At 48.6% G+C, this 26,806-nt stretch overlaps 1 protein-coding gene across 1 annotated transcript; it reads right to left on the reverse strand.

Moving 5' to 3' along the window:
* Positions 1–6,517: 6,517 nt before the first annotated feature.
* On the reverse strand, positions 6,518–25,029 carry GDF6 (growth differentiation factor 6). Its single transcript, XM_012467937.3, has 2 exons — positions 24,513–25,029; positions 6,518–9,557 (listed from the first exon to the last, which is right to left on the reverse strand). The coding sequence occupies exons 1-2, from the start codon at positions 24,913–24,915 to the stop codon at positions 8,596–8,598; spliced, it is 1,365 nt and encodes a 454-aa protein (XP_012323360.2). The 5' UTR covers positions 24,916–25,029; the 3' UTR covers positions 6,518–8,595.
* Positions 25,030–26,806: the final 1,777 nt, after the last annotated feature.

Consider the following 26,806-nt stretch of genomic DNA (forward strand, 5'->3'; position numbering starts at 1 on the left):
TTACAGAGTACTTTTTCTTTTCTTTTCTTTTCTTTCTTTTTTTTTTTTTTTTTTGGAGACACGGTCTCACTCTGTCACCCAGGCTGGAGTACAGTGGTGCAATCTTGACTCACTGCAACCTCTGCCTCCCAGACTCAAGCAATCCTCGCACCAGAGCACTTTCTATATGAATTTTTTCCCTTAGTATCCATGGGGGATTTGTTCCAGGACCTCCGTCAGATACCAAAATCCTCTATGCTCAAGTCCCTGATATTAAATGGCATTGTATTTGCATATAACCTACGCACATTCTCCTATATACTTTAAGTCTTCTCTAGATTACAATGTAAATGCTACATAAATAGTTGTTACACTGTATTGTTTGGGGAATGATGATAAGAAAAAAGTCTGTACATGTTGAGTACAGAAGCTTTTTTTCCCTCAAACATTTTCCATCCAGGGTTAGTTGAATCCACAGGTGTGGAACACCCAGACACAGAGGGCCAGTACAAACTGTACTAGATCATTTGTTAAGCTTGAAAAAACTCTGAGAGAGGTTTGCATATTGTGTGTATTTAGTTCAACATTATATCTATAGCTACATTCCATCTTCAAGTCATGAAGTATCAAAAAGCCATTTAATTTGGTGCTGCGACACTGAAAGCCCTTCCTCTCCTCTCCAACCATCCCTACCATATCCAGCGCCTGAACTTACTTCCAAATGCCGTGTTGAGTGTGCTTTTTGGAAGAAATACTTTGACCTGTAGTCTACCTTTCTGAAGCAAAATAACATATGAGGTTATAGGACATTAAAAGCATGGTCCATGAAAGAAACTCAACTGATAACATTCATACAAACTTACCATATTCTCCATCTGTAGAAAAAGATCAATGTGTTAAATAACAAATAATGCAGACTATTTTAGGTGTAGGGGAAAAGACACGCAGAAGCCAGATCTGCCTACAGCTGTAGACCCACCAATGACAGCCCAAATTCAGACATGTGGGATAATCTGGAGGAATTCTAAGATACAGTGGCTGTTCAGAGAATGCCTCAAAGGGTTCTCTAATCACTAGGCTGGCCCACTGCTTAGCCCAAGGTGCTCTCACTGCCAACTAGACAACAAACAGCAGCTATGTGCTGGCTAAGAAGCCACCTTCCAATTAACACAAGTAAACGTTTAGAAAACAGAAAATTGTTTTTTAATGAAACTATTATCTAGAAAATAGTTTTAGGAAAAATCATTTGATCACTGTAATGGGAGGGGTTAATTGTCACTAGCAAATAATTCCCAACAAAGTTCAGTAGTCAGGCTTTAGTAAATGATAAAGCCTGGAATGAATACATACTGTTTTGTTTAAGCCTAAACTAAACCTACTTATAAGAATAATGTTGCTGTTTGTTCTAGACAGCAATTTTAAAGTCAGAAAAATGAAAAGTTCTTTCTTACGTGAATAAAGCATTAACGGAGCCCTCTAACCAAGGGCTTTAAACAACTCCAAATCTTCTACCATGATTTGAATGATGTTGGTGTCTAGTAAACATTAGCCACAAGTAAGAGCAAAAATAATCATATAACTCAGAGGCTACTCACTTCTATAGTTTTCTCAGCTTGTCGGATATTTTAGGCATAAAATTGGAGATATGGGAAGTTCCAAAATTGAGACCGAACCTCTGAGACTTTTAAGACTATCTCAACATAGACAGGTAAATATTCCCCATGTAGATTATTAGATTGGTTTTAAAGGAAAGGAGAGATGATATTTTGTAGTCCAGGTACCCCTTTCTTTCAACAAATTAAAGCCCAGCATTTTCCTAGAACTTTCAAAAGAACATTAACAAAGTGGGAATCAAATCACTTCTTTTTTAAGTTTAGGAAACAACTGGATGGTGTAAGTCACGTAGTTTTCCCAAGTAAATCATGAAGTTTTCCAAATAGAAAAGAGATGTAAAGACACACGAGATGTGCCCTTTTCCAACGAGGGGTGACCGAACATGAAGCTGTGGATGGCTGAATCTCGGCATCATGGATGTATTCCCTTTAGTCATTGACCTAGTTTAAGAGTAAATACTCTTGTTATGCTTGTTTTAAAATCTATTGTTGGTGTTTAGCTGTTTTCAGGGGAAAAGGCATACAAACTAGTTTCACATTCCTGTTACTAATTATCATGATTAAGATCTTGCAACAGTGGTTAAAAAGTAATTGGGAATGTGAATTTTCAAAAAGGAAGTTGAATTAAGAGGTTCTAATTTTCACTCATGTGATCATTCGCAGACATATCTGGTATATCTATTTGCAGATGGTACCAATATGTAATAAGTGTAATAAGTATTTATTAAATTCTGTTTTGTTTAACAAACGTATTATATTCCTAATAAGTCTGAACTTCTTAGAAGGGTCAGCATTATACCTGTTTTGAACATCAGAATGTATAGAGAACCCATGGCTATAAATGTTACCCTCATCCCTCAATCCCTAATCATATTCTCCCTGCTTCCTCAATAGTTATGGGGGACAAGGACAGATTAAGCTTTGAGAGAATTTGTAAGTTAGAAAGCAGAGGAATAAGTCATAAAAGCAGAACTTAGGTTGAAGGAACAGCTTGCCTGTATGAGTCTGGAAAGTCTTAGAAGTTCAGCTTCAACTTTGAATTTCCTTTATCTCTAGTTCTATATGTAAAGTTTCCCAGAGCCTCAGTGTCTGCCAAACCATGGTAACTCACTAAATAACAGCTGAATGACAGCAGATGAGAATGCACTTTCGATTCTACCAGATTAAGTTCTAGCCCCCACCAAGCAAGTTACTGAACCTCTCTAAATCCCAATTTTCTCATCTCTAAAACAGTAATAACAAATAGAGTTGTTGCCAAAATTAACTAATAAAATAATAGTAGTAATAATATTCCTGTGAACTCTTCAAGCATAGGGACAAGTTTTTCATTAACACAACTTTAGTATTGTGACCAGAGAACAAAACAAGGAAGAAGGGATGTACGGTTTCAATTGGATGTCATTTTAATATCTGAAAGAGTTGTGGCTCTTCCAGACAGAAGAATATAGAAAAAGAAACACACAAAATTCAGATTACCAGTGTTTGGTGATAAAGTTAAAGATATTATGAACAAATATGTAAGGGCAGAATAATTCAATAGAGTGGCAATAAAGTACTTTTAAAGCCAAAGATGAATGCAAAGAAATGTCCTAAGAGAGACAAATAATAATAAAATCTAATTAACTAGTGAAGCAAGTTACCTACAATCTTAATGGGGAGTGTGGAATTCAGTTTACCCAAATAGGAAGGAAAAATTAATTAAATGGCCTATCTTGAACCCAGGAGAGGCCAACTCGTAAAAGATAGGAATTTAGGGTTTCTTTTGTTTCTGTGACTCTTAAAGGGGATTTAGCATGTTAGTTAGTGCCCAGGGAAGGTCTATCTCATTTCTTGACCAATGCCTCTGGTAGATTTGCAGCCAGTCTGTTGAAATAGTCACCTCATCTTGCTTGTGACATTATTTTTCTGTAATGGGTTAGTGTTTTTAACTCAAAGATATTTTAGGATGAAGTACAGAGATTAGGTAAATCAAATTTAAATTATTAACACTTTTGTATTAAGTTCAAAAATAGCTTTTGTAATAATTGGGACAATCTGTATATATTTGATATTTAAGATATTTGTGACTAGGCATGTTAGCTCATGCCCGTAAGCCCCCAGCACTTTGGGATGCTGAGGTGGGCGGATCATCTGAGATCAGGCATTCAAGACTAGCCTGGCCAACACAGCAAAATCCCATCTTTATGAAAAATACAAAACTTAGCCAGGCATGGTGGTGAGCACCTGTATTCCCAGCTACTGAGGAGGCTGAGGAAGGAGAATCACTTGAACCCAGAAGCAGAAGTTGCAGTGAGCTGAGATAGCACCACTGCACTCCAGTCTGGGCAACAGAGCAAGACTCCATCTCCAAAAATAATAATAAATTTTAAAAATGTGTGCAAGCTTTAAAAATGTGCTTTATCAAGAGGCCTAACAGGTAGCCTCCAGCATCAACTTAAATGGGTAATTGAGTAATTAACTGTAGGTTCCTGATGTTAAGTCAAAAGGTATAAACTACATTGGGATGCTTACTAGAACTTATGAATCACCATCTTTAGAAGTTTAATATATTAGCTTTACTTGGAATGGTTTAAGTATATGGGAAGGTTTTTCCTGTTAGAGAAATTTGAAGGGCTTTAAAAAGAAAATGGAATATAGCAAGCTTATAAAAGCAATGTACAATAGTTAAGGAAAGTTTATTAACTAAATTGAAACTAGAATTAGTTAATTAAGGGAGGTTGGCCCATTCAATGTGAGTTGAAGACATCAATCAAAGGCTCCCTTGAAAGTGACTGTTAAAATTACTACATTTATAAGTAGACCAGGATTTATAAATGTATTCATTCGGCATATTTACTGGGTGTCTGCTATGTGGTAGGCACTATTCTGGGTGCTAGGAATATAGCAATGAACAAAACAAGGGCAAAAACGTATCATAATGGGGCCTGGATACATTAAACTTAAGAACTTTAGAGAAAACAAAAAACTAAGTTATTAAATTCTTTGCTTTAGTACATTAGACATTAATGATAAAACAAACTGGCCATAAATAGTCTCTTTATTGCACAGAATTTCTCCTAAGGGACACCAAAAACTCACATTGACAAGTGTCTCCATTCATTCTTTTATCACTAGTGCCTCGTTAATGTTTGACTATCAAAATTGTGGGTAGCTTGAGTGTTGAATCTTCTCTATGTCCTGGACTTTTTCACATCATTCCCAAAAAATCTGAGTTAACCAAGATTTTCTTCTTAAAATGCAAATCTCTCTATGGTTAAAAGCTAGGAGATATTTACAACTTCATGTAATTCAATGAGATTGTATTTTCCCTAACACCTGAGTTAAGGAATAAACTAATAGAGGAAAGAAAGAAAAGTGACTTTGGAGATGAAAATATTTGTGCAGAAAAGGGAAATCTCTGGATTTAAAGTACAAAGCTGGGAGTCCTCAGGACAGTCGTGAGCTTGGGCAAACTGGATGCCAGGTATAAAAAGGGTGGTGGAACAATGCAAAGAATTCTCAACTATTTCAAAAGCAGCTTCCACCCAGAAAAGACAGTCTCTTTTCCACTTTCCCAGGTGATTATGTCCTCTCAAAACCCAGAAGTCAAAATTACTTTGTTAAAAAGTTCCATTTGGGTAAATAAGACTTCTGCAAAATGACCTGGAAACTTAATCACTGTGTCCACAGCAAAATGCTTCTTAGTTCTAACAGTCCACTTGCAACCAATCTTTTGAAACATGGCCTATTTGTAAATTGACTATTGTGTTGATAACCAAAACTCATAAAAATCACACCCAGGGCAATCCCAGCAAAGTGTAGAGAACCAAAGCCCAGTAACAGCTTTAACTATAAGTTTGTTGGGCCAAGCCCAATGCTAAGAATTCAAGGACTTTTGCAACCCATACCCATTTTTCAGCTGCCCTTATGCTAGCAGTTACAATTCACACTCTCCAAAAGTTCAGGCAATGCTGCTGGCCCCTGTACCATCTCCTCCTCCACCAGCTAACCCTAAGGATTGTAGCTAACTGTGCATTCCCCACTTCGATATTTAGGGATCAATCAGAGAGCAGGTAGACGATTCTGGGACAGAATTGTATAGTGGTTAACTCCTCAGGCCCTAGAGTCTAAATGAACTAATTTTAAACCCTAACTACAATTCCCAGACTGGATGCCCACAGGCAGGTTACTTTAATTCTCTTCACCTTGGTTTCCTCATCTGTAAATGGGGATTATAATAATATCTACCTCTGAGGGGCTTAAATGAGATGATGAATGTAGAATAACATCATGCCTGATAGAGTGAGTGCTCACACTCATACATGGGTTCCCTAATCCACAGCAAGCACAGCAAAACATTTGTATCTTCTGCCTCCAGTATGCCACAAATGTAAAGAGTAATTACACTGACATCTTAGTTGACTTAGGTAACCACTTTCTTACCTCAACATTACTGCTTTCTTTTTTCAACATTAAAGAAACTAAGAAATAATCCAATTTCGATTTGGATTCTTGAAATGCTGGGATGAGAGACAGGCTTATAAATACTGGTCGAATAGCTGACAAGGATTTGGCTTTATTCTAGTGAATAAAAATGTCATGAAAAAGGAGTTATGGAAGAGTTATGAAGAAAAAGTGTAATGTACTAAATTAAAGATCTTAAAATCATCAGTTTGCTTTCAGACATTCAGTCCCATACTGGAACAAACTACCTCTGACAATAATTCCTTGAGAAAATGATTTTTCTAACTCGATCCACATAAACCAGGCTGAGTTATTAAGGAGAAAAATGAGTTTAATAGTATAGCATTCGATTGAGTATCATCCAGGAAAGGTGTCCTGTAAAAAATGTTTTGATTATTAATTGACCTCTGGTAACTTTAGTGTTGTAAATACTTGTATTATATGAGGTAGACAGTTTAAAAAAAACTCTCCATTAGACAGACTTAAAATTTTGTAATAATATTTAAGAAAAGATAACATTATGAAAAAATGAAATATCTGATTAATGCTTAACTTTGTACAACTCGAATATAAACTTTAAAAATATTAGAAATTATAACATTTGAGTGCATATAACGTTTTGTACATTAGGATGAATTGCATGCTGTCCTTTTCCTCTTTGCACTTTCAGTCACCTTAAATAAACAAATATATACAGCCGACACAGAACAACAGTGCATCCAAAGCAAATGTGCATTTTAAATTATTTCTCCTGGCCAAGTCTTTTTTTCACTTAGCATTTTATATTAGCATTTCTTATCATCCCCACCCTTTCTTTGACAGTTTGTAGTTCTCTGAACCAAACAAGCAACGGGTTTAGATTGGAAGAGAGCAAAATCACTTAGGAAAAACAAAAACTTTTTTTTAAAGGTTGGTACAAATTCCATTGATTAAATAATTTTATAGTCAAAGATGAGGAGGAAGCTAACTCTTCCAAGGGCCTACCCATGGGCAATGTTTGAAAACAATACTGGTGCAGGCTGGGGGAAAGTTCATGTTTTTGACTATCTGGGAATGGGTATTTCAGTTACACTGTGCTCTCTCCAGCTTCCTCCCAAAAGACAAATTCCACCCCTGCCTCCTTCCTTACTGCTTGTTCCCCATCTTCCACCCCAAGCTCAATGTAACACTTGGCTCTTTTCACAGTTTCTCATTACTAAGTTTTAAAAACATTGCCTAACTGATAATTACAATCTGAAACAATTCTTTTGGGGGAGCCCTGGGCTATTGCTGGCTGGTAATCTTTCAGGAATGTCAAAGAGAGGGGAGGGAACTTAGAAACTTCAGAGACAGGGACTTGTGTCCCCTTTCATCCCTCCCTTCCCCACTCCTGGCTCCTAGCCTGTCCCTTGATCCCCATCCTCCCTGAGGCCCACCATCTTCCCTCCTGATGGGACTCCTACTTCTTGGTTCCTATTCCCTCCTTTGTAGCTCTTACCTTAATTGTATTGTTCCCCACTCCTGCCCATTTATTCGAACTGGGAAATCACCTTTCCATTAGAAGGGCATGTCTGAATTTTGGCAAATTCTGTATCAATGAGAATCAGAAAGGGCTTTTGGGTGGGCTACCTCCAGCCTGGGCTAATGCACCTCAGCATCAGCCCCAGTCAGAGGCAGGCCTTGTGGTTTCTCATTATCCTTCAGGGGGTTCCATTTGGACTAATTCTTGTCATTCCATCCATACCAGCTCCCCTTGCCCCCACCAGAAAAAGCAACAATGAAGGCAGCAACCTGGGCCCTCCAGAGTGAGATGAAGGTTGCCAGTTCCCAGTGCGGGAAGAAGCCAGAGCAGAGCTGGTAAATTCACAGAGTACACAAATGGGTGAGAGGGGCATGCATGAGACCATCTCTCTCAAAGCTCTTCTATAGGCAGGACCATTCCTGACTTTACTATTCCTTTTGCCAATTTCCCTATCGAACACTTTCTGTGTGGGAGGGCACAAGACATGGGCTATAACATGGTCAGAGACCCCACCTTCTTTACACAAGTAAAAATCAACCAAACCGAGATGCTGTCAACGGTGATTCTTCCTCCCACATTGTTTCCCTTTTTAGACTATTGTTTTTTCAATTAATGGAGCAGTTGAGAAACGGGTATGCATCTCGCCTCCCCTCCCCTTCTATCAAAACCTGTAAGACACACAAGGAAATCGAAAGCCACAGTAAGAGAGAGACGAGAGAGGAGAGAGAGAGAGAGAGAGAGAGAGAGGGAGAGAGAGAGAGGGAGAGAGAGAGAGAGAGAGAACACACACAGAGAACAAAAGAAATCCTCCTTGGCTTGTTTTTCCAGGGTGGCCAGGCAAGGTGTGAAAATCCATATCTCCCTCTGGGCTGGCAGGTAGAAGGTTCTGGGAAGGCTGCGCTCCCTCCTCTCCCACCGGCTCTCACGTCCAGGCTGTTCCCTGGCCCTCAGCCTCCCTCAGCGCCAGCTTCCTCCTCCGCCTCTCTGCAGCCAGGTCTCCCCAGCAAGACGGACCTTGGCCCGCCTTGGTTCCGGGCCGAGGCGGCGGGAAAGGCACCGCTACCTGCAGCCGCACGACTCTACCACCATGTCCTCGTACTGCTTGTAGACCACGTTATTACCCGCGTCGATGTACAGGATGCTGATGGGAGTCAATTTGGTGGGCACGCAGCAGCTGGGCGGGGTGGAGCCGGGGTCCATGGAGTTCATCAGCGTCTGGATGATGGCGTGGTTGGTGGGCTCCAGGTGCGAGCGCAGCGGGAAGTCGCATACACCCTCGCAGTGATAGGCCTCGTACTCCAGGGGCGCGATAATCCAGTCGTCCCAGCCCAGCTCCTTGAAGTTCACGTGCAGGGGCTTCTTGCTGCAGCGCAGCCTGGACTTCTTGCCGTGTCGCTTGCCATGGCGGCTGGCGAAGGCCGTGCGCCGCCGCCGGCGGCCGGGCGAGGGCAGCCAAGGTCCGGCGTCCGGGGCGCCCGACGGCGGCGGCCACGACCCCTCAGCGGCAGTGCCGGGGCCCGCAGCCTCCGCCGAGCTCAGCTGCTCGCGCATCTCGGCGAATAGGTTCTTGCGCTCGGATCTGGTGAATACCACGAGCAGGGCGCGCTCCTGAGGGGGCCGCACCCTTCGGCCGAAGCCCAGACTCCGCAGGTCCGGAGGTGGCGGTTGCTGGGGTCCCCGCGCGCGCGCCTCAGCCTCCCCGGCGTCCGGCTCGCCCCACGCGGCCCGCAGCTCCAAGCACAGCTGCTTCCAGGGCTGGTGGCGCAGGCCCTGCCACACGTCGAAGACTTCCCAGCCGGTCGGCGGCGCCCCCTGCGGGTCCAGGGTCCGCGCGTCCAGCAGCAGGGGCGACAGGCAAGGGAAGAGCTGCACGTGGAGTGGCCCGGCTGGTGGCCCCCAGGGCGCTGAGGGCGCCTGGCGAAAGAGCCGCAGCTCCGCGCCCACCAGCTCTTCTTTGTCTGAGAGCATGGACACATCAAACAAATACTTCTGTCTCCGGAGAGGAGTGTGCGAGAGATCGTCTGCGAGATAAAAAATAATTACAGTCAGTTTCACTTAAGGGGGAGATGAGCCCGGTGCTCTTCAGCCGCCCCCGGGAGGAAAAGGGCGGGGAGTGGGGGCAGGCCGGCTGGGGAGTTCAGCTTGGCCGGCCCGGGGCCTGACCACCCCGGCTCCCCATCTGGCTGGTGCGTGGCACGGGAAGGGGAGCGCGCCAGGGCAGGCCCCCTCCTCCGGGTCAGCTCCGGACTCTCAGGGAGGAAGTCGGTGGCTGCTGGCGAGGCGGCGTCGGCCTCCCGGGTTTCCCCCCAAGAGGCTTCATAACCACTAATGTACCCTTTGTGGTCTCGAGCCTGGGTCGCGCTTCCCCCAGACCTCCTCCAGGCTGGGCTGGCTGTTCTCGTTCACGTCTCAAATGTCACCTCCTCCAAGTGGCCATCCCGAGCACCCTGATCTAAAGTAGCCTCTTCGGGTGCCTATCACAGGACTGGCTTATCTTCCTGGTATTTAGGATTATCTACAACTACCTTGTTTATTTTTATCTTCTTAGTAGTCTGCCTTTCTCAGCAATACTCTGCCCGCCACCAGCCCAAAGGAGCTAGGTCGATGTCATGGTCCACCTTGCTCCCCTCAGTGCCTAGGGCCGTGCCTGACCTGGAGCACACGACGGTCAGTTAAGTGGGAAACTCCCACACCAGCGAGTCTTAATCTGGCTCACTAGAATCTCCTAGAGAACTGAAAAACTGCCAGGGCCAGGGCTTGACTCAGCCAACTGAATCAGTATCTAAGGACAGAATTGGACATGGGGTTTTTGTTTATTGTTTGCTTTTTATATATATATACTCCAAGATGATTTAAAGGTGCAGTTCTAGTTTAGACCCACTAGTCTGGGGTAACATTGCTGCCCATCAGGCGGTTTTGGTGGGTCCAACACAGTGCACGCAGAATGAAGAGCTGATGAGGGATTTATTTATTTATTCGCCAATCATTAAACAACAAACAAAATAGCAATGAAGTTTCAGAAGTAGTGGGAGCAGGGAGTGACAAATGAACAAAACATACACCTTGCATCTGTCCATTGAGAAGATGCTGCAGTCAATGAAAAATATATATATACCTGGAAGGCGGAAAACCTCAGCCAGGGACAATTAGACGTGCGCGCGCGCGCGCGCGCGCGCGCACACACACACACACACACACACACACACACACACAGAGAGAGAGACAGAGAGAGAGAGAGAGAGAGAGAGACTTTCTGATCTCTCTTCCCACTCCCAATCTAAAATTCTCTTGCTTTGAAACTGTTCCTGAAGATAAAACGTTTGGTTATACATGAGAAAAAAAAGAATTGGGGACAGGTGAGGTAGGGGAGTGTAACAGGCTTTTAAAATCCAAGGCAAATTCTTCAGAACCAAGGCAAAACTGGACTTCTTTTTTGACACATTTGTACATGAAGCCAACTCCACTTCAATGTGCAAGGCGGAAAGCTAACCAGATTTTCCTGGGCTGCCTTCCCATAAAATATTTACAACCCAGCAAATACAAAAATCCCCAAAGCCCCCAGCCTTCCCCAGAAGCTAGTAAAGTTTGGGTCGATTTCAATAGTAAAAGTGTCACTGGGCTCTGCATCTCACCCTCTCTACCAGTCCAGATGTAGCCCGGGGGCACTGGCTCTGGAACCTCAGCCACACCCAGTTTGTACTCAGGGCTGACCGTAGGACTGGCTGCTTCACTCTTACACACAAGCCCCAACCTGAGATGGAGTGTGGGAAGGGTTAGAGAGGTGAAAAGGGAAAAGCTGCTGCAGGCAGTTGATTTATGGAAGCCAAGACCTTCAAACCGACCAGGGTCACATTAAAATCAGGGGGAATTCAGCACACTTTCTTCTCCTTCAAAGAAACCTATGTCTGACAATGCTCAGCCACCACCCAGATCTCTGGACCTACTGCCTTAGGCTTAGTTTCCTGCCTCTCTCCCCAAACTAGGGATGAGATGAGAGCAACAAATCTAAGGCACTTGCTGCACTAGCTAAATGTTATTAGGGCTAACATATTTCTAATCAATATCCACCTGCACGGAACAGTTCTGAAAGGTAATTACTTGTATTATTCCCATTTTACAGATGAGAAAACCAAGGATTGGAGAAATTAAGGTATTGCCAAAAGTCAGACAGCTAGGAAATGATGAGGCTGAGATCCATATTATGTCTATTTAATTCAGAGTTGGAGCATTTAGCCCCTAAGCCCCCTTGCTTCTCCACTGTAGTTCGGGTACTAGACTCTAAAAGTAACCAGAAGTGGCCAGGGTATAAGAAAAGGAGAATAGAATACACATTATTTGCAGGGCTTGCTAGAAATAAAATCTAGGCTCCCTTAGGAAATCATTTCCATCTTTGCTTACATAACTCTTGAGATGGTTTGCCACTGGCTGGAGTGCATTAGGCAGGTGTAAAGAATTGATTTATTTCTCTCTCATGCAATATAGGGGAATCAGCCTGCTTTTGTTTTTACTCTTAAAAAAGATGTGTGGGCTAATAAATGATTAATTTGCACAGCTAAGTTAAAACTGAGGCAACCATCTGTAGAGAAAGGTCTCTTACTAATTCTGCAACCTTAGGATTTCTGATGATATTTCCAGCAAGACCAGCCTACCCCTACCCTTTCCAGGTTTCAGGGCAAGAATGCAAATGGGACTTCAGCTTCTTCTCTTCTCTTCCCACACCAGCTCCATCACAAACTTTAGGAACCTCACCTGTGTACATGTGGATGCCCCCCCCGCCCCCCTCCCCGCAGCTCACAGCTTAAAGCTGTGCACAGTTTCACAGGTGCACACATCAGTGGTGTCATCTACCTTTGGGAGGACTGAACAGATGAAAAAGCTGTCCAGACCCTGGAAGTGGGCTGAGGGATATTTGGGTAAGAATTCTGTGGCCCAGGTAGCTGGAGTTTGGTCTGGAATAGTGACTCTCAAAGCCACTAAATCTGCAGTGGTCTTTAAATCTGCATCATCAACATCACTTAGGCACTTGCTAGAAATGCAAATTCTCTCTGGCTCCAGAGGCTTGTGGTAGGGTCTAGAATTTGCATTTCTAGTAAGCTTCCAGACATGCTAATTCTGCTGGTCCAAGGAATTACTCTAAGAACCACTGATCTAAGTGGGGGTTGTCCTCTAGGTTCTTTGAATTCATCACCAAGTAGGGAAGAGCACTCACTCTACTGCTGGGCAGCATCTAAGGTGGTACACACCAGGACCAAGTCACTTCTACCTCTCCCAGACCATTCCTGCTCCCCAAAGTCACCCCCTTTCTTTATCCTTTCAACCACAAGTTCTCTCACTGGGTCTCCAGAACCTCTAACCCCTGAACAGAAGGTCCAAGAAGGTGGTTCCTCTGTGCAGCTACCCTGCAGACCACATTCCCCACCTGTCTAAACCTGCATCACAGAAATAGCTCAGAGGAGGTATCCAACCTGGGGAGTGAATACAGCTCCTTACACTGTTACCCTGAAGACACTTTGCCTGCTGCCTGCTGACCTGGCATCACAGAGCCTGGCTCAGCTGCCATGAGCCATCTGTGGGCAAAATGCCAGCTTTTCATGCTCCCTTCCACAAGCCTCCTCTCCCATTAAGTCTTGTATAAATGAAGACTGATGTCATCAAATGATCCTCTCTCCCAGGCCTTTGACTAAAAAAAACATGCACTTGTCACTTCAAAATCTGCGGCACTTTCCCACATCTTGGAAGTGAAACCTATGCTTTGGGCCCTTAAATTGAAATTGACCAGCAATACGTGGTGGGAGCTTTTTATTTCCCTTTTACTTTGCATCAACCTGGTTTGTTACAGCTGATTCACACTTCTGTTAACAACGTTTGCTGAATATTAGACATATAAACATTTCCAGTTACAATTGCTGGATTTGGGCTTATCTTCTTTCCCTGGCAGGTGGGGAGAGAAAGGAGGGGGAAGAGAGAAAAATAAGAAGGAAGGAACAAACCGTGGCATATTAGAAAATACTCCTTCATAATGGTCAAAAGGTTGGTAAAAGGCTAAAAGCACCTCAAACATATATTTCTGGTGTAGAATCTAGGAAAATTTGAAAAGTTGGGAGATGTTGGTCCAAGGGTACAAATTTTCAGTTAGGGTGAATATAAGGTAAAAAAGAAAATTTAATTTAAAAAAAAGAAATCAAGAGAAGGAATGGTACCTATTTGCAAAGTAGGTACCATTGCACTCATTTCAAATGAGGAAACTGGCTTAGAAAGGAAAAGGGCATCTGTCCACAGTCACAGTACGTGGCTGGAGGAGTGGCAAACTCCAGAGCAGAAAGGAAGAGCCAGACGCCCCAACCTGAGCCCCAGGAGGGCGGCGTGAGGGACGGAAGTGCAGCTGCAGGACTCTGTGTACCTGCCCACTCCAGCCCGCCCACTCCAGCCCCAGTGCCTTCTGCTGGGGGCTATGACCTTGGACCAGCCTGTAGAGGGTTTCCAAAAACCAGAAACTTTCTTTGGTTGGAGATGGGAAGGGCTCGGCATTGCATTTTCCCAAGACATCTCTGAGACATATATTCGGTTTGAGGTCCCTTTTGAGAGTCCTCGTTGGATTTTGTAACTCGCCAGTGTGTGCACCCGCAGCTCTAGCTCTCCGGACTTGCACGATTCTTGGCACCGCTGACTTTCAACTCCACGAGATTCCTCCGCGCGTATCTGGCTCGCATCTCTGTGTACGCAGTGACACTGGATAGCTACTGGCCAGGCGTCCTGCCACGCCTCCCAGCCAGGTCCTCCGGAGGCACAGGCCCCGCGACTGGACCAAGGTTCAGAAAGCCGAGAAGATAGTGGATGTTACCACCCCCAACCCACAAGCAGGAAGAATCACCTATCTTTGCAAGAGAAACTCTAGGCGCCTTTCCCCCACCCCCTCATTTTAGAGCCAGCTGCAGCATTGAGCGCTTGTAGGGCACCACCTTTGTGCTAGTCACGTGCTCAGAGCTTTGCTGGCCTCTCTCACTGAATCTTCACAGCGAACGTCTAAGGTCAGGCCTACTGTGATACTCATTTATAGATGAAGAAATTAAAGATCTAAAAGGTATCTTAACTGGCCCATTGTCTTGCAACTAGCAAGGAACAAGTGTTGAACCTCCTAATTCCAAGTGTTCTGACCCCAGTCCTGCAGCCATGCCACTCTACCAGGGTCCTGTTTGAGCAGGGAACCAAGAAATAGGACATTCCTTCATCGTCAATGTAATCAACCTGGGCTGGGTTCCCCTAGGATTTTTTTTTCTTTTTTCTTTTCTTTACACAAAGAAGACCTCCAAGCTCAAAATTCATGAGTGGGCTTGGAGTCATTTTCTCACCTAGATCTCTCACCTTCAGCATTGCACTGAGGGGGCAAAGTCCATCAGGTTGGAAATAGAGCCAGGTGTACTGGGTGAATAAAAATGAGCCACCAGCCCCTCCCCCTGGAGTGTGAAGGACTTTAAGGGGAATCTGTGTGCCAACTATGTACCTTCCCCCTGGAATACAGTGATCTCCTGGGCAACCCCCTGAGGAAATACTCATCATGAGTTGGGCCTCTGTTGAGATCTGAGCTTTACGAGCTGCTGACGCATTGCTAGCATTCTTACTGAGATGTGGCTTCTTGAAGCAATCCGTACGACTCACACTTTCCAGGGTGCTCTTTCTTAACCCCAGTACTCATGCCTGACCCCTCAGCATTATAATCATAAGAGCAAATACTGGTGTGGCACTAAATCTGTGCTAAGCATGATCTAAATTCTTAACTTGCAATGACTCATTTAATCCTCAGAATCACCTCTGAGAAAGCCATCATTCTAAACTAAAACAGACAGCTTGAGTAACTGGCTCAAGAGAGTAAGCAGTAGAGTGGGCAGTCTGGCCCCAGCATCTGTGCCACCACCCTAGACATCCCAACCCTGATCTCTGTGCCTTGTAGAAACCCTGAGAAACTCTTCCATGCTGCCCATTCCTGGAGGGAGGGCATCAATCCCTGGCCAGCAAGAGTCACTCACTTCAGCAGAACTGAAGCAGTCATTTTTTTCAGCAGAAGAAATGTCAGTGATTGGATTTGTGAAAGAGAATTTAGGAGGAAACTTAACAGGGCCATGGAGGTGTACAAATGAGATAAGGTGTAAGAAAGACTTATGAAAACAAATGTCAGTCACTACTGACGATGTGGAATGAGCATAGGAATTTAGAGTCTAAGACACATACATTTGAGTCCTGGTCTGTGACTTACTGACTGGGTAACCTTGGGTAGACTGGGTCACATAATCTCTCCCAGCCTCATATGCTTCATCTATAAAATGAGAGAACCACCTCTACCTTGCAGGATCATTGTAAAGGTCAGAGTCAAAGTACCCAGGGATGTGCATGGCATGTAGAAATATTCAATGAATGCAGCCAATGTTTCTATAACTACTTACATCTTGGTAGAAGGTGCACCTGTCCTCCTCTTGACTTCCTTTGAAATCCAGTTCTCTGGACTTCAGTCCTTGTGGTCCAGTTCTTTCCACAAGATTCCAGAAGTGAGTGAAGGAAAGGCGCTAGGAAGCATAGAGGGAAAGAAAGATGAAGATGCTTCCAGTTCCTGCTTATCTGAAGTCAAGTGAAGGGCAAGGCTCATGGGGGCTGCAGCCTCACCTCATCGTCCTGAACCTTCTCAGTCCTGTGAGGCCATATCACCACTGCTGTCCCTCCCACAATGCCAGGTGAACAGAGGACCTCCACCCCAGTCACATCAAGGATCTGGCCCTTCTTGCACGTTTCCTCTTCTGCAGGGGTCAAGGCCAGTGACAGCCCTTGTGCTAATCCAAATGACTCCCTGGCTGGCAGTGCAGCCCCGAGAGGCCTGAAGATTTGTTTCTTTCACCCCTTTGGTATCCTTTTGCAGGGGCACGATCTGACCACAGGGCTGGTCCGGGGTGAGAATAAGGAGGCAGATGTTACCGATGTTCACTGTGCAAATGGCTGGACACATGTTGATGGGGAGGGCTGCAATGACGGACCCCTTGGGCTGCAGCATGAGGCCAGGCCTTCGGTACCTGTCACTTTCAAAGGTCCTGTCCGCAGGTCTACCTTCAGTATAGGTTCCTTTTCGTCACACTCTCACCAGTCCAGCTGCTCTCAGGTCTCTTGGCTTCCCCAGTGCCCTCCCCAATAGCTTGCCCTGTATTTCTTCTTCCAACGACCAGAGGGCTCCAAGGCGAGTCTTCCACAGAGTCTTGGAGAGGCTTTTTCACTCTCTCCCTCAAGCCTCCAGACCCACGCCCTTCTCTTTGTAAGGGGCCTGGGCCTGGTAGACTCGACAAGTTAAGTAGGTCTGGTGCCCTGCCTGGATCCCTCAGAGAAATCCTAGTATCGGCACAGCAAGCTCCGGCTCAAGGTGAGGCAAATGAATGAGGGTGGAGAGAAAGAAAAGAAAGGGGATCCTGGAATCTCACCCAAATGAAAACAGCTTCGCACCCCTCACCTCGGGGCCTCAGCACGGCCTTTAATGGCTTTAACTCTAAGCCCAGGATGCTGGTTTCTGGCCAGCAATGCTGGCTGGGGAAGAGCGCTCCCCCGAGAATGCAGCACACGCCATGAGGAGCTCCAAGGTGCTTTAGGGAAACTCCTTTTGTCTCTAGAGGATGAAACAGATTCATTTACGAAGTAGTTTTCCTGAACTTAGTCAGTGACCCTGACGGCTGCGTGCTCTATTGAGGGGCCAGAGAGACAAAGCTGAGATCAAGGACATTTCACTGTGCTTCTCTCTTTTCAATGGGGTCCCGTTCTGGGCTCCCGACCACAGCGGCTCAAATCTTAATTTGACATCTCCACTGCAGACGAAACCCAAACCAAAGCTCTCCTACTGTTCCCGCCCTCCCTCCCTATCTCACTGCTGCGCGCACGCAGCACGCCCTTCCCCTGGGTCCCGGACCTGGTGGGTTTGCTCGGGGCCACCTTCCCTGCGCTGACGACCAGGGAGCCACCAGGTCCTCCAGAAAGGTTAGGGGAGCGGAAAGGGAGAAATCCCGAAGCTGCCCTCGGAGCTGGAATGTGATTGGGCCTCTTGGCTTCAGTTTTGAGATCAAAAGTAGAAGGAAGCGTGTTCATTTGATGTGGCTTCCCTTCCCTGACCAGTTCTGAGGTTGCAGGTGGGGGCGAGGGTTCAAAGTGGCTTGTAGTCGAGGGCAGGATATTGGACTTAGTGTTCAGGGGTCCTGCGCAAGAGAAACCGCTGTGCTGTGTGTGCTCTTTAAGGTGCTGGGCCAGGTGCACCCTTAGAGGAATGGAGAGCCGCAATCTCTGTCTGAGGCGTTCATTTTGGCCTGACTTTCCACACAATTCAGCAAAATGAGATTCGTGGGTCCTGGTCTATTCTTAGTCAATTTCCCTCCGCACCGAGTGTCGGAGCGGCAGTGGGCTGGAAAGCGGAGTGGGAGCTAGAGAAATACGCCTGGAAGCCAGGTTTGTAAAGCAGACGCGCGGATTCCCCTGGCCTCCTACGTTATTCGGAGATGCCCGCCGCCCCGTACTAAAGCCAATTCCCCGCGCTGCCCCTGTTCCCGCCGTCTGCGCCTCTCCCCAGGCTAAACCAGTTTGGGCTAGAGGCCCGCCCCACGCCTGTTTCACGCCCACTCTCGGGTCCCTAAGCCGGGCCCCGCCCCCAGGAGCCGGGACCACTAGCGCCGCAGCGCGGACTTCCCTAGGAAAGTTGTCCAGCGCCGCCCGCCGCCCGCCCCCTCCAAGCTCTTGCGGCCCCTCACCCCAGGTGGACCCAACCTTAAGTCCCCAGCAATGCTAATGCACTGTCTTAGAAGGCAGAGAACGGCAACCCTGCAACCCATTAGTCCAAGGAGGACCTATTTAATTCCTGTAAACAGGAGATACTATTTAACCGACTTTGAGCTTAAAGATAAACAGCCAGGGCTTGGGATGGGGGATGGAAGGATGTCAAGCAACGGAATGGCACAATGAATCCACATTCCGGCATTCCACACCTCGAGGGCTCGGCTCGATTCAGTCCCCTGGTCCAAAGAGCGTCGTTTGACCCGGGTTATTCAATACCCGAGGGGTTATCGAACTAATGCCTTTCCTTTTACGTAAAAGCCCCCAAGGATTATTGCTGATTTGCTCTGGGTCTTTTGGTGCACGCAGTAGTCCTAGCAGGAAACAAGTTATCCTTCTGCCCTATTTCTATCATACCATCTTCCTCCCCACCTCTCCATCTCATTCCCTTCTTTCTTCTCCCCTACCGCTCCAGAAAGACGTCACCACTTTCGAGGAGATGTGCAAGAACTCCAAGAACTCCAGCTAAGAAAAAACATGTAGTGTTAGGGCCTCCGATGCAGTGCCCTGCGTTCTGCGGGGGTCCAGGTGACACGCATCCTCTCTGGTCGGAAAGAGGAGATTTCGGCCGGGCGTGGTGGCTCACACCTAGAATCCCAGAACTTTGGGAGGCCGAGGCGGGCGGAACGAGGACAGGAGTTCGAGACCAGCCTGGCCAGCATGGTGAAACCCTGTCTCTACTAAAAATACAGAAAAAAAAAAAAAAAAAATTCGCTGGGCATCGTGGTGCGCGCCTGTAATCCCAGCTATTCGGGAGGCTGAGAATCACTTGAACCCAGGAGGTGGAGGTTGCAGTGAGCCGAGATCGCCCCACTACACTCCAGCCTGGGCAACAGAGGGAGACTCTGTCTCAAAAAAAAAAAAAAAAAAAAAAGAGCTTTCAAGTCTTGATTCTGTTGTGGGGTAGGGAGGGAGGGGAAGAGGGATTCGCAAGGCCTTTGGTGATCTGTGGCCCGGGTGACTTTTTTCTTTTAATGCGCCGAAACCACAGGATGTTTGAGCACGTTGTTAGATTCCCCACCCCCCGCCCCCACCGGCAAATCCACCGCGCAAACTCCCAGAGGCCCGAGAGCCTCCTGCGTTGGGGAAAACGCTGTGTCCGTCTCAGATTAGCCTCCTTTGCCAAGAAAACTCGCCAAGAATCCCTGTGCAACCTGCACTCTCGCGGTAGAACATACTAGGTGGTCTTTCTTTCTCTCTTTTTTAAATCTTCTTGCTTTTCCCTGTAAGGCGGACCTTAAGGCCTTAAGGATTGGAACTACAATAACATGTTTAACAGCAAGTCAGTGGCCAAGAGTTTGCTCTGTGGCCTTAAACATGCCTTAGCTATTCGAACCAGAAGAGCAGAACAACTTCTAGTTTAAGGCTTCTTTCCCTTACCCCCAGGCTTTTTGCAGGACCTTCCAGTTCACCTGACTGGAGGAGGATTCTGAATCTGGATAGTGGCGCAAACTCCGTGCCCGCGCTTCTGCAGGCGCGCCCTCACACGCACACCCCACCTTGAACGCTTAGCAAGCCTTTTCCGAGGCTGTTCCCTTTTTTCGGGGAAATAAAGCCTAGATTGGAACCTTCTGCCCAGCTTCCTCATTTGGCCGTCTGGTCTGCATTAGTGTTTTTATAAGGGACTCAAACAAATCGAATACAAGGTCACCAAATAATTAACAGTTGTGAATTCCCTCCGTCCCCATTAAAATACTTCCCTGCTTATATTTCATTTTCGGTTTGCCAACGACAACAGGGTACCGGCAAAAGCACTGCCGAATTGATTACACCACTCTGCGGCCCAGGTCCACCCAGAAACCCGCTGTTTTGCATAACATGAGGTACCAGATGAACTTCAATCCCGCGGGAACTGTGCAACTCTCCGAATGCCCTCCCCGCAGCCAAGCTATTCCCAGAGTGGTTCCGCTCTGCCCCCTTGGTAGTCAAGACCCAGAAGGTGAACCGAGATGTCAACAAACAATCAGTGGCGAACTGTCCTGAGAGTTATTTCTAGTGCATCAAGTTCTTCAAGGATGTTCCCATCTCGTTTTGGTTTTTATCTATTCCATACTGCCTCCTTTTTGAGAGTGTTATTACAACAAGAAAAAAGGCGTATTCTGATTTCAAAGTCCTCTGGAAACCTAACTCACAGCAATAGTCTTAGACTCATTTTGGTTCTCTCATTCTTGAGAGTTTTTTTCTTCTTGTTGGAATTATGTGGCACTTTTCACTACATAAAGTCTGAGTCTCTCTCTCTGTCTCTCTCTCTCTCTCCCTCCCTCCCTCCCTTCACCCCTCCCTCCCCTATATCTCTCAGTCCTGTTGAATTCAGAGAACAAATTGTCTGCCTTTCCCAGGCCCCAGGGCTGGGGGTCCAGGCCCCCAGTACTAGTAGCCTTTTAATGAGTTATTTCATGAGCAAATTGTATTTTCACCATATCCAGCCTTAACCATTCTCATCCCAAGATGGCACCAAAACACATATACACACATCTTCTCATCTTTATAGATCCAACATCATTTCTAAAGCACAATACAAGAGCATTTTTAAAAACCAGGGATAACTTGATTAAAATAAGAACAGGAGGAAGCAAGGCATACCAAAATTCAGACCCTCACATCTAGGTACACTCACACTCCCAACTGGTTAGTGACTACAGACAAATATTAGACCGGGCATGGAAGGGGGGGAATCTTTCCATTCTTTTTGACTTCTGCTTCTTGTCATCATCCATTAGAAACCACCTCACCCTTTAAATTATCTATACAATGCTCTAGTTAAACGTGCAGGGTCTGGAATTTTATATGAGCCCCACCTCTCACTAGCTGTGTGACCTCGAGCAACTTGTTTAACTTCTCTGTCTTCTTCACCTGTAAAACGGGGTGATGATAGCGTTTTTCTTGGAAGAGGTTGTGATAACTAAGCAAGATAATTAATGTAACAAATTTTAGTTCAATACTTGGTACACAGTAAATTTTCAATAGATCGTGGTTACTATTATTACTCCTAGGTGTCTGGAGAGCATACTGAAAGAAGGAACTTTTTTTTTTTTTTTTTTTTTTTAAATTTGCAATAAGTTCTCCTCCTGGAAGATAGGGAGAAGTGGCCCGGGATGGAGTAGTACAGAAATTGCTTTCTTTATAAACCTAAAGCGCCCGTTATTCTTTTTGGGCAGAGTTTATGCCTGCCCTCCCACTCTCAACCACAGGTTTCAGGTGTAACTTTGGGGTTTCCGGGGTAAGGAAGGCTTTTTAGACACTGTACACTAGCAAGTCGCTCTTGCCTCCTGGACTGGCTTCGGGGCTCCTTTCCTTTTCTTAGCTCCTCCCCTTGTGGGACCCCCGGCTCCTTCAAGCCAAGCCAACCCCACTCGACGGCGATTTAAACCTCCCTTAGGCGAGGCGCCAAGTTAGCGCGGCTGGCCCAGCTCTAGGCGGGCCGCTGCTCTTTCCTCCTCGCCAGGCAGTCCACGCGTTGGGGGAGGGGACCTTAGGGGGTTTGGCGCGGTTAAGAGCCCCACGTGAGAGGGGCGGAAGTCCTCGCCAGGAGCCAGGGATGCGCGGCTGGCGGGTCCCTTCCATCACGGGAGACGAGACACCGTTTGATGTGTTATGACATGAACCCTCAATTAGATCGCTGAGTTGAAACACTCCAATCAGGGGCCCGATGCTAAGCAAGCCCCGGAAGGTCCAGCCCGAGGTCACCGCCGGTGACACATCAAATCAAAATCAGTGAGAGGGAAAGTGAGGCTTTCCCTTTATCAAGCTGAGGCTGCAGCCAGCAACGCACCCCCTCCTCTGCGCACCCCTCCCGCCCTCGGCTCCGCACTCCTACACCCCCGAGCGGCGGGCAACAAGCCGTACCGCCTTCCCAGTCAACGAACTGCCTTTCTTCGCATTTTCTGGGAGCCCGGAGACGCAGAGGAGACCGCGACTTTGAAGCTGCCGTCCGGGTGGTCATTCCGCGTCTCCTCCCGCTGTGGACCGCTCGAATCCCCAGCCCTCGATGGGATTCCCGGGTTGTAACCTGACTTGTGGATCTCGGTCCTGCTATTCTGGAGGCCTTGGCTCGGGGACAGAGGCCTCCGTAGCCTGGGTGCATATGCAATTCCTCCTCTATCTCCGGGATCTGGGGGCTCAAAGCGCAGTGCCCAGGGAGGAGGCCGCAGAGCAAACTAGGGTAAAGTGAGTTCGCGTCTAGGCCGGATTTGGGGCCCTCCAAGACGTCCCCCTAACCCTTGTCTGAATGCCACAGGTTTCCGTAGACACCTTCGAACACCCCTCAAGGTCTTTTGGTCCTGTGCCAAATTCACAGGACGCAGCAAACCAGTTAGGGTGCCCACTTGGGGGAGGGGCGGAGATTCTTGCCACTTCACTCCCGAGCAAAGAAAATGCGCGCCCAACCGCCGGTCAGCCTAGGCCTCTAGGATTTCTTCTCTTGAGGAAGGGCCTCTTGAGCAGTCTTCTCTGAGGTTCCTTAGCCTCCTTCCGCGAGTGTAGTAAAGAAGGTCACGATTAACAGAGGATTTGGAGGGAGAAAAACAACTGTAGCAGGGCGTGCAGCGTGCGGAGGGTTGGGGAGCTGCACCGGCAGCGCGGAGGCCAGGGACTCAGTTGCACTACTACGAAGAAGCCACGTGTCTTTGCAAAGGTGGCTTTAGTAGTCCTAAAATCATCATAAAATACCCGGCGTTAATTTGCCCTCTGGACCTTTCAGCAGCTCATGAACCTCGCTGACCTCGGGCTGCACCCGCGAACCCAGCGTGGGCAGGACTCTCGTGCTAGGAACGCGACTAAGAGAGGCGGGGGCTGGAGCCGCGGAAGAGCCTGGGGGCGGGGGCGGGGGCGGGGGGGGGCGTTAGCCTACTCTAAAAAGCTTAGGGGAAGTGCTAGCACCCAGGGTAGCGCAGGCTGAAGCAGCTTCCGAACCACGAACTCCAGCGCTGCAAGGCTCCTGGGCAACCCCACTTAACTGGGAACAGGTCAAAGTCGTGGAGCTAAGTCTAGGGAGGATGGTGGAGTGGATAACTACCTAAATCTCTTTCATCCCCTCCTTTTCTTCTCATCTCCTTCCCTTTCCCTCTCTTTTCCTTTTCCTCCCTACCTTTCCTGTCTCCTTCCACGTTATTGTCTCCCTCCTTTAGGAGCTGAGTTGCCGATGCCTGTGGATCCCTCCCAAATTTCTGGGACCAGAGGTAATGCGAGGTTTTATTGAGGGCACTGGCCACGCTGCGGATTAACGCCGGTAGCAAGAAGGGGCGCAAGGGTTTCCGCAGACACCGACACACGCGCGCGCTTTCACAGAGGGTACCAGGGATCCTCCCCGACCCCCACCAGCCCTCGAGAATAGCGCTGAGAAAGAAGCGTTGCCTGGCTGAGAAAGGTGGATGGGCACACCCATGTACCTTTGTGTATTAAGTACCCACAACCCCCAAATTTAGCCGTCCCTGCCCCGGCCCGCCCAGCTGCTGCCGCCGCATCTGCAAAAATCACTCGGGTTGAGGACTCGGAGCAGCCGGGAGCGCGACGCTGGAGCAAAAAAGCCGAAGGGCGCAAGGCTCCAGCCCCGCTGACCATCCCAGCACCCAGCGCGGGGACCAACCGAGAACCCGCGCGGTGTCAGGACCAGGGGGCTGCCCGATGCCTCTCGCGGACTAGCTCCTCAGACGGTGGAAAACTCGCTAGTGCCGGCTTTTCCCAGGTCTTTCCAAGGCTCACTCATGCCCTGGATCTGCCCCAGCAGCTGAGGCTTTGGACTGCGAACCCAGTACCCCTAGACACCGGTTCCATCAGTTCCCGCCCCACCCCTCTCCAACCGGGTTCATCCGCCTACTGCCTCTTGTCCTCCACGTTTCCCCCACCAGCCACCAGACAAGCGGCAACCACGCCGCTTTCTGCAAAAGAGGAAGAAGGAAAGAAGAGAGAGAGAAAGAAAGGGGAAAAAAAGGAAGGGAGGATTACAGACTGGAATAGAATCTGCAGCCGCATTCAGAAACCTACTCGGAATTGAGAAAAACAATTTAAGAAAAGTAAAGGGGAAGTGTCCAAAGCGGGAAGGGAATTCACAAATGCAGCCTCCTCGGCCGGAGTAGCACCCTGGCTGCGGAGCTCCAGCGGGAGGGTTGTCGGGCGTCTTCTTTGCCACTTACCTAGTCCCCTGTCTACAAAGCTGGTGATGGTATTAGCCGACTTGGAAGACTGGAAAAAGCTGGCATTGATACCCAGCTTCTCTGCAATGGAGTAAGTCCTGTAGATTGACAGCATGTACTCGTGGGGCACCACGCGCGGACCCCTGCCTGGAGGTTCCTGCGCCCAGGGCTGCTGAGCCTGGGGCTTGTTCTGGGGTCGCGGCTGTGGCTCCTGGCCCTCCCGGCCCGCGTTACTTTCGCGCGGCGCCCGCGGCATCTTCCCTTCCTTGCGGCTCCGCATGCCCTTGGAGCCCAGCTCGGCGGACGACGAGGAGGATGAGATGGAAGCCTGCTGGAAACCGGGCAAATCCCACAGAAAACTGATGAGGAAGACGGCCGAGAGCAGGACCCTGGGAATATCCATGGCGGGCAAGTGGCTGCGTCTTCCCAAGAGGCGGTGGCGGCGGCGCAGGACGCGCGGGGCACGGAGCGGCTGGACAGCGGCCGGGGCCCGGCTCCTCCCGCGGACTCGGAGTGCGAGGAGCCGGGTCCCAGCCACACAAACCCCGGCCCCGCCACGCCCCCTCCCGCCCCTCGCCGGGAGGGGAGGAGAGGGGAGGGAGGGCAGAGGAGGGGTGGGGAGGGTGGGAGGAGAGCCGGGTAGTGCGGGACGGAGGTGTGGGGGAGAGGGGCCGCGGTGCGCCGGTGTGGCAGGAAGACGCAGCGCCCCCGCGGGACGCGCGAGGGGTTGCTGGGCGGTGCGTGCGGCGCGGGCCCCAAGCGCTGACCGGGGAAAGGCGGCGCGGTCGGCCAGTGGCCGGGGAGCAAAGGCCGGCCCGCCGCGCCAGGGTGCCCCTCGAACTCCTGGAGGCGCGGTCCCTCCGCAGCGCGACCCCGGCTCTCGGTCCTCGCCAGCTGCCTCCGCTTTCCTGGGAGCGAGCGGCCCCGGAGGAGCGAAGCGGCGGCGGCGCCCCCCAGAGACGGCTCCGAGCAGGCGCCTGTGCTGCAGGCTGCGCGCTGCCTCGAGGCGGTGGTACCTTCCCTCCTCGGCCCCAACCGCCAGGCCGGCCGTTCGCGCCCCTCAGGGGCCAGCCCCGAGCCAGAGAAGCCTCGCCGTGGGCCAGGCGCAGGGACCGGCTCGGAACAGCCCCATTTTATCGGTGGGGTATCGCTCTCCACAAAGACAGGCGTCTATTCCCGACCCTCGAGGTCAGGCAAAGGCCACAAGCCTTTAGAGTTTGGATCGATGCTAAAAGCTGCTGCGCTCCCCTGCAGGCCCCAGCCTCTCCTCTCGCAGTCCTCAACCTCTTCTGACGCTGACTTTAGCCGCTCCACTTCTCCTTCGTCTGCTCCCGGGATCCTCTCCCTCTCGCGGCCTGTCCCCCGCCTCCACTGCGTCCCCATTTTCCCTCTCTTCTTTCCCTCCCGCCTGCAGGACTTCCTCCTTCCCCAAGTTCCTTCTGCATTCCAATCCCTCTTTCCCCAGCCTGCTTTTCTTCTCACACTGCCCTCCCATCTCACACTGCCTTCCCACCCTCTCTCTTCCCGGACTCCCCCTCCCCTTCCAGTGGACCCCTCCCTTTGCAGCTCTACCCCAATCTGTTTCTCTTCAGCCCAGCCTCGCCCCATCACGAGTTTCCTTTATCTGTCCCCAGATTCCCCGTGCCTGTCTTCCCCGCCCACTGCCTCGCTCATTCCTGGGCCTGCACGCTGAAAGACAAGGCAGCGTAGCGCTGCTTCTGTCTCGCACAGTGCTCTGCCCTGGACTGCTATGGACGGAAGAGTTTCCCTGAGCATCGATTGGGTGCTCAGGCACCAACCATAAAGCATCCTCCTTTAATCATACCAACAGCTTTGTGAGGTTGGTATGACTATTTTCACTTTCATGGATGGAAAAAAACAAAACCAAGACTCAATGGAGATAAGTGACTTTTCCAAGGCCACTCTGCCAGGATATGCAGCAAGGGGCAGAACCCAGGCTCCCACCCCAAGCCCAAGATTCTTCCCACTGGGAAGTCATTCCTGGCCCAACGTCTCTATTTCATTCAGTTCTTGCTTTTTTCTTCTCTTTATGGTTTCACTTGATCTCAGGTGGCTTCTTCCTCCTCCATGCTACTTTCTGTGTGTGTTCCCAGTCTCTCTAATCTCCTCCCTCTCACTTTCTTCCCCCTTCTTCCTTTTGCTTTTTCATCACCTCTTCTGTCCTGCAGGGACCACTCACAGGACAGCCTCCAAGGGGAGGGAGTTTTCTGCCCTGCTCCCCTCATTCCTTTAACTTCCTTAAGATCTGGGATACCCCTCCACCCTGGACACTG

The sequence above is a fragment of the Aotus nancymaae genome, unplaced genomic scaffold, assembly GCF_030222135.1.
Source record: "Aotus nancymaae isolate 86718 unplaced genomic scaffold, 86718_ANA_hifiasm-v0.15.2.pri h1tg000036l, whole genome shotgun sequence".
NCBI classification, from domain to species: domain Eukaryota; kingdom Metazoa; phylum Chordata; class Mammalia; order Primates; family Aotidae; genus Aotus; species Aotus nancymaae.

Excerpts from the sequence above, each read along its gene's own strand:
- GDF6 (XM_012467937.3), bottom strand. The coding sequence starts at position 24,915 with ATGGATATTCCCAGGGTCCTGCTCTCGGCCGTCTTCCTCATCAGTTTT. Across the intron at positions 9,558-24,512 it reads CTTTGTAGACAGGGGACTAG|ACGATCTCTCGCACACTCCT; the intron begins GTAAGTGGCAAA and ends TTTATCTCGCAG.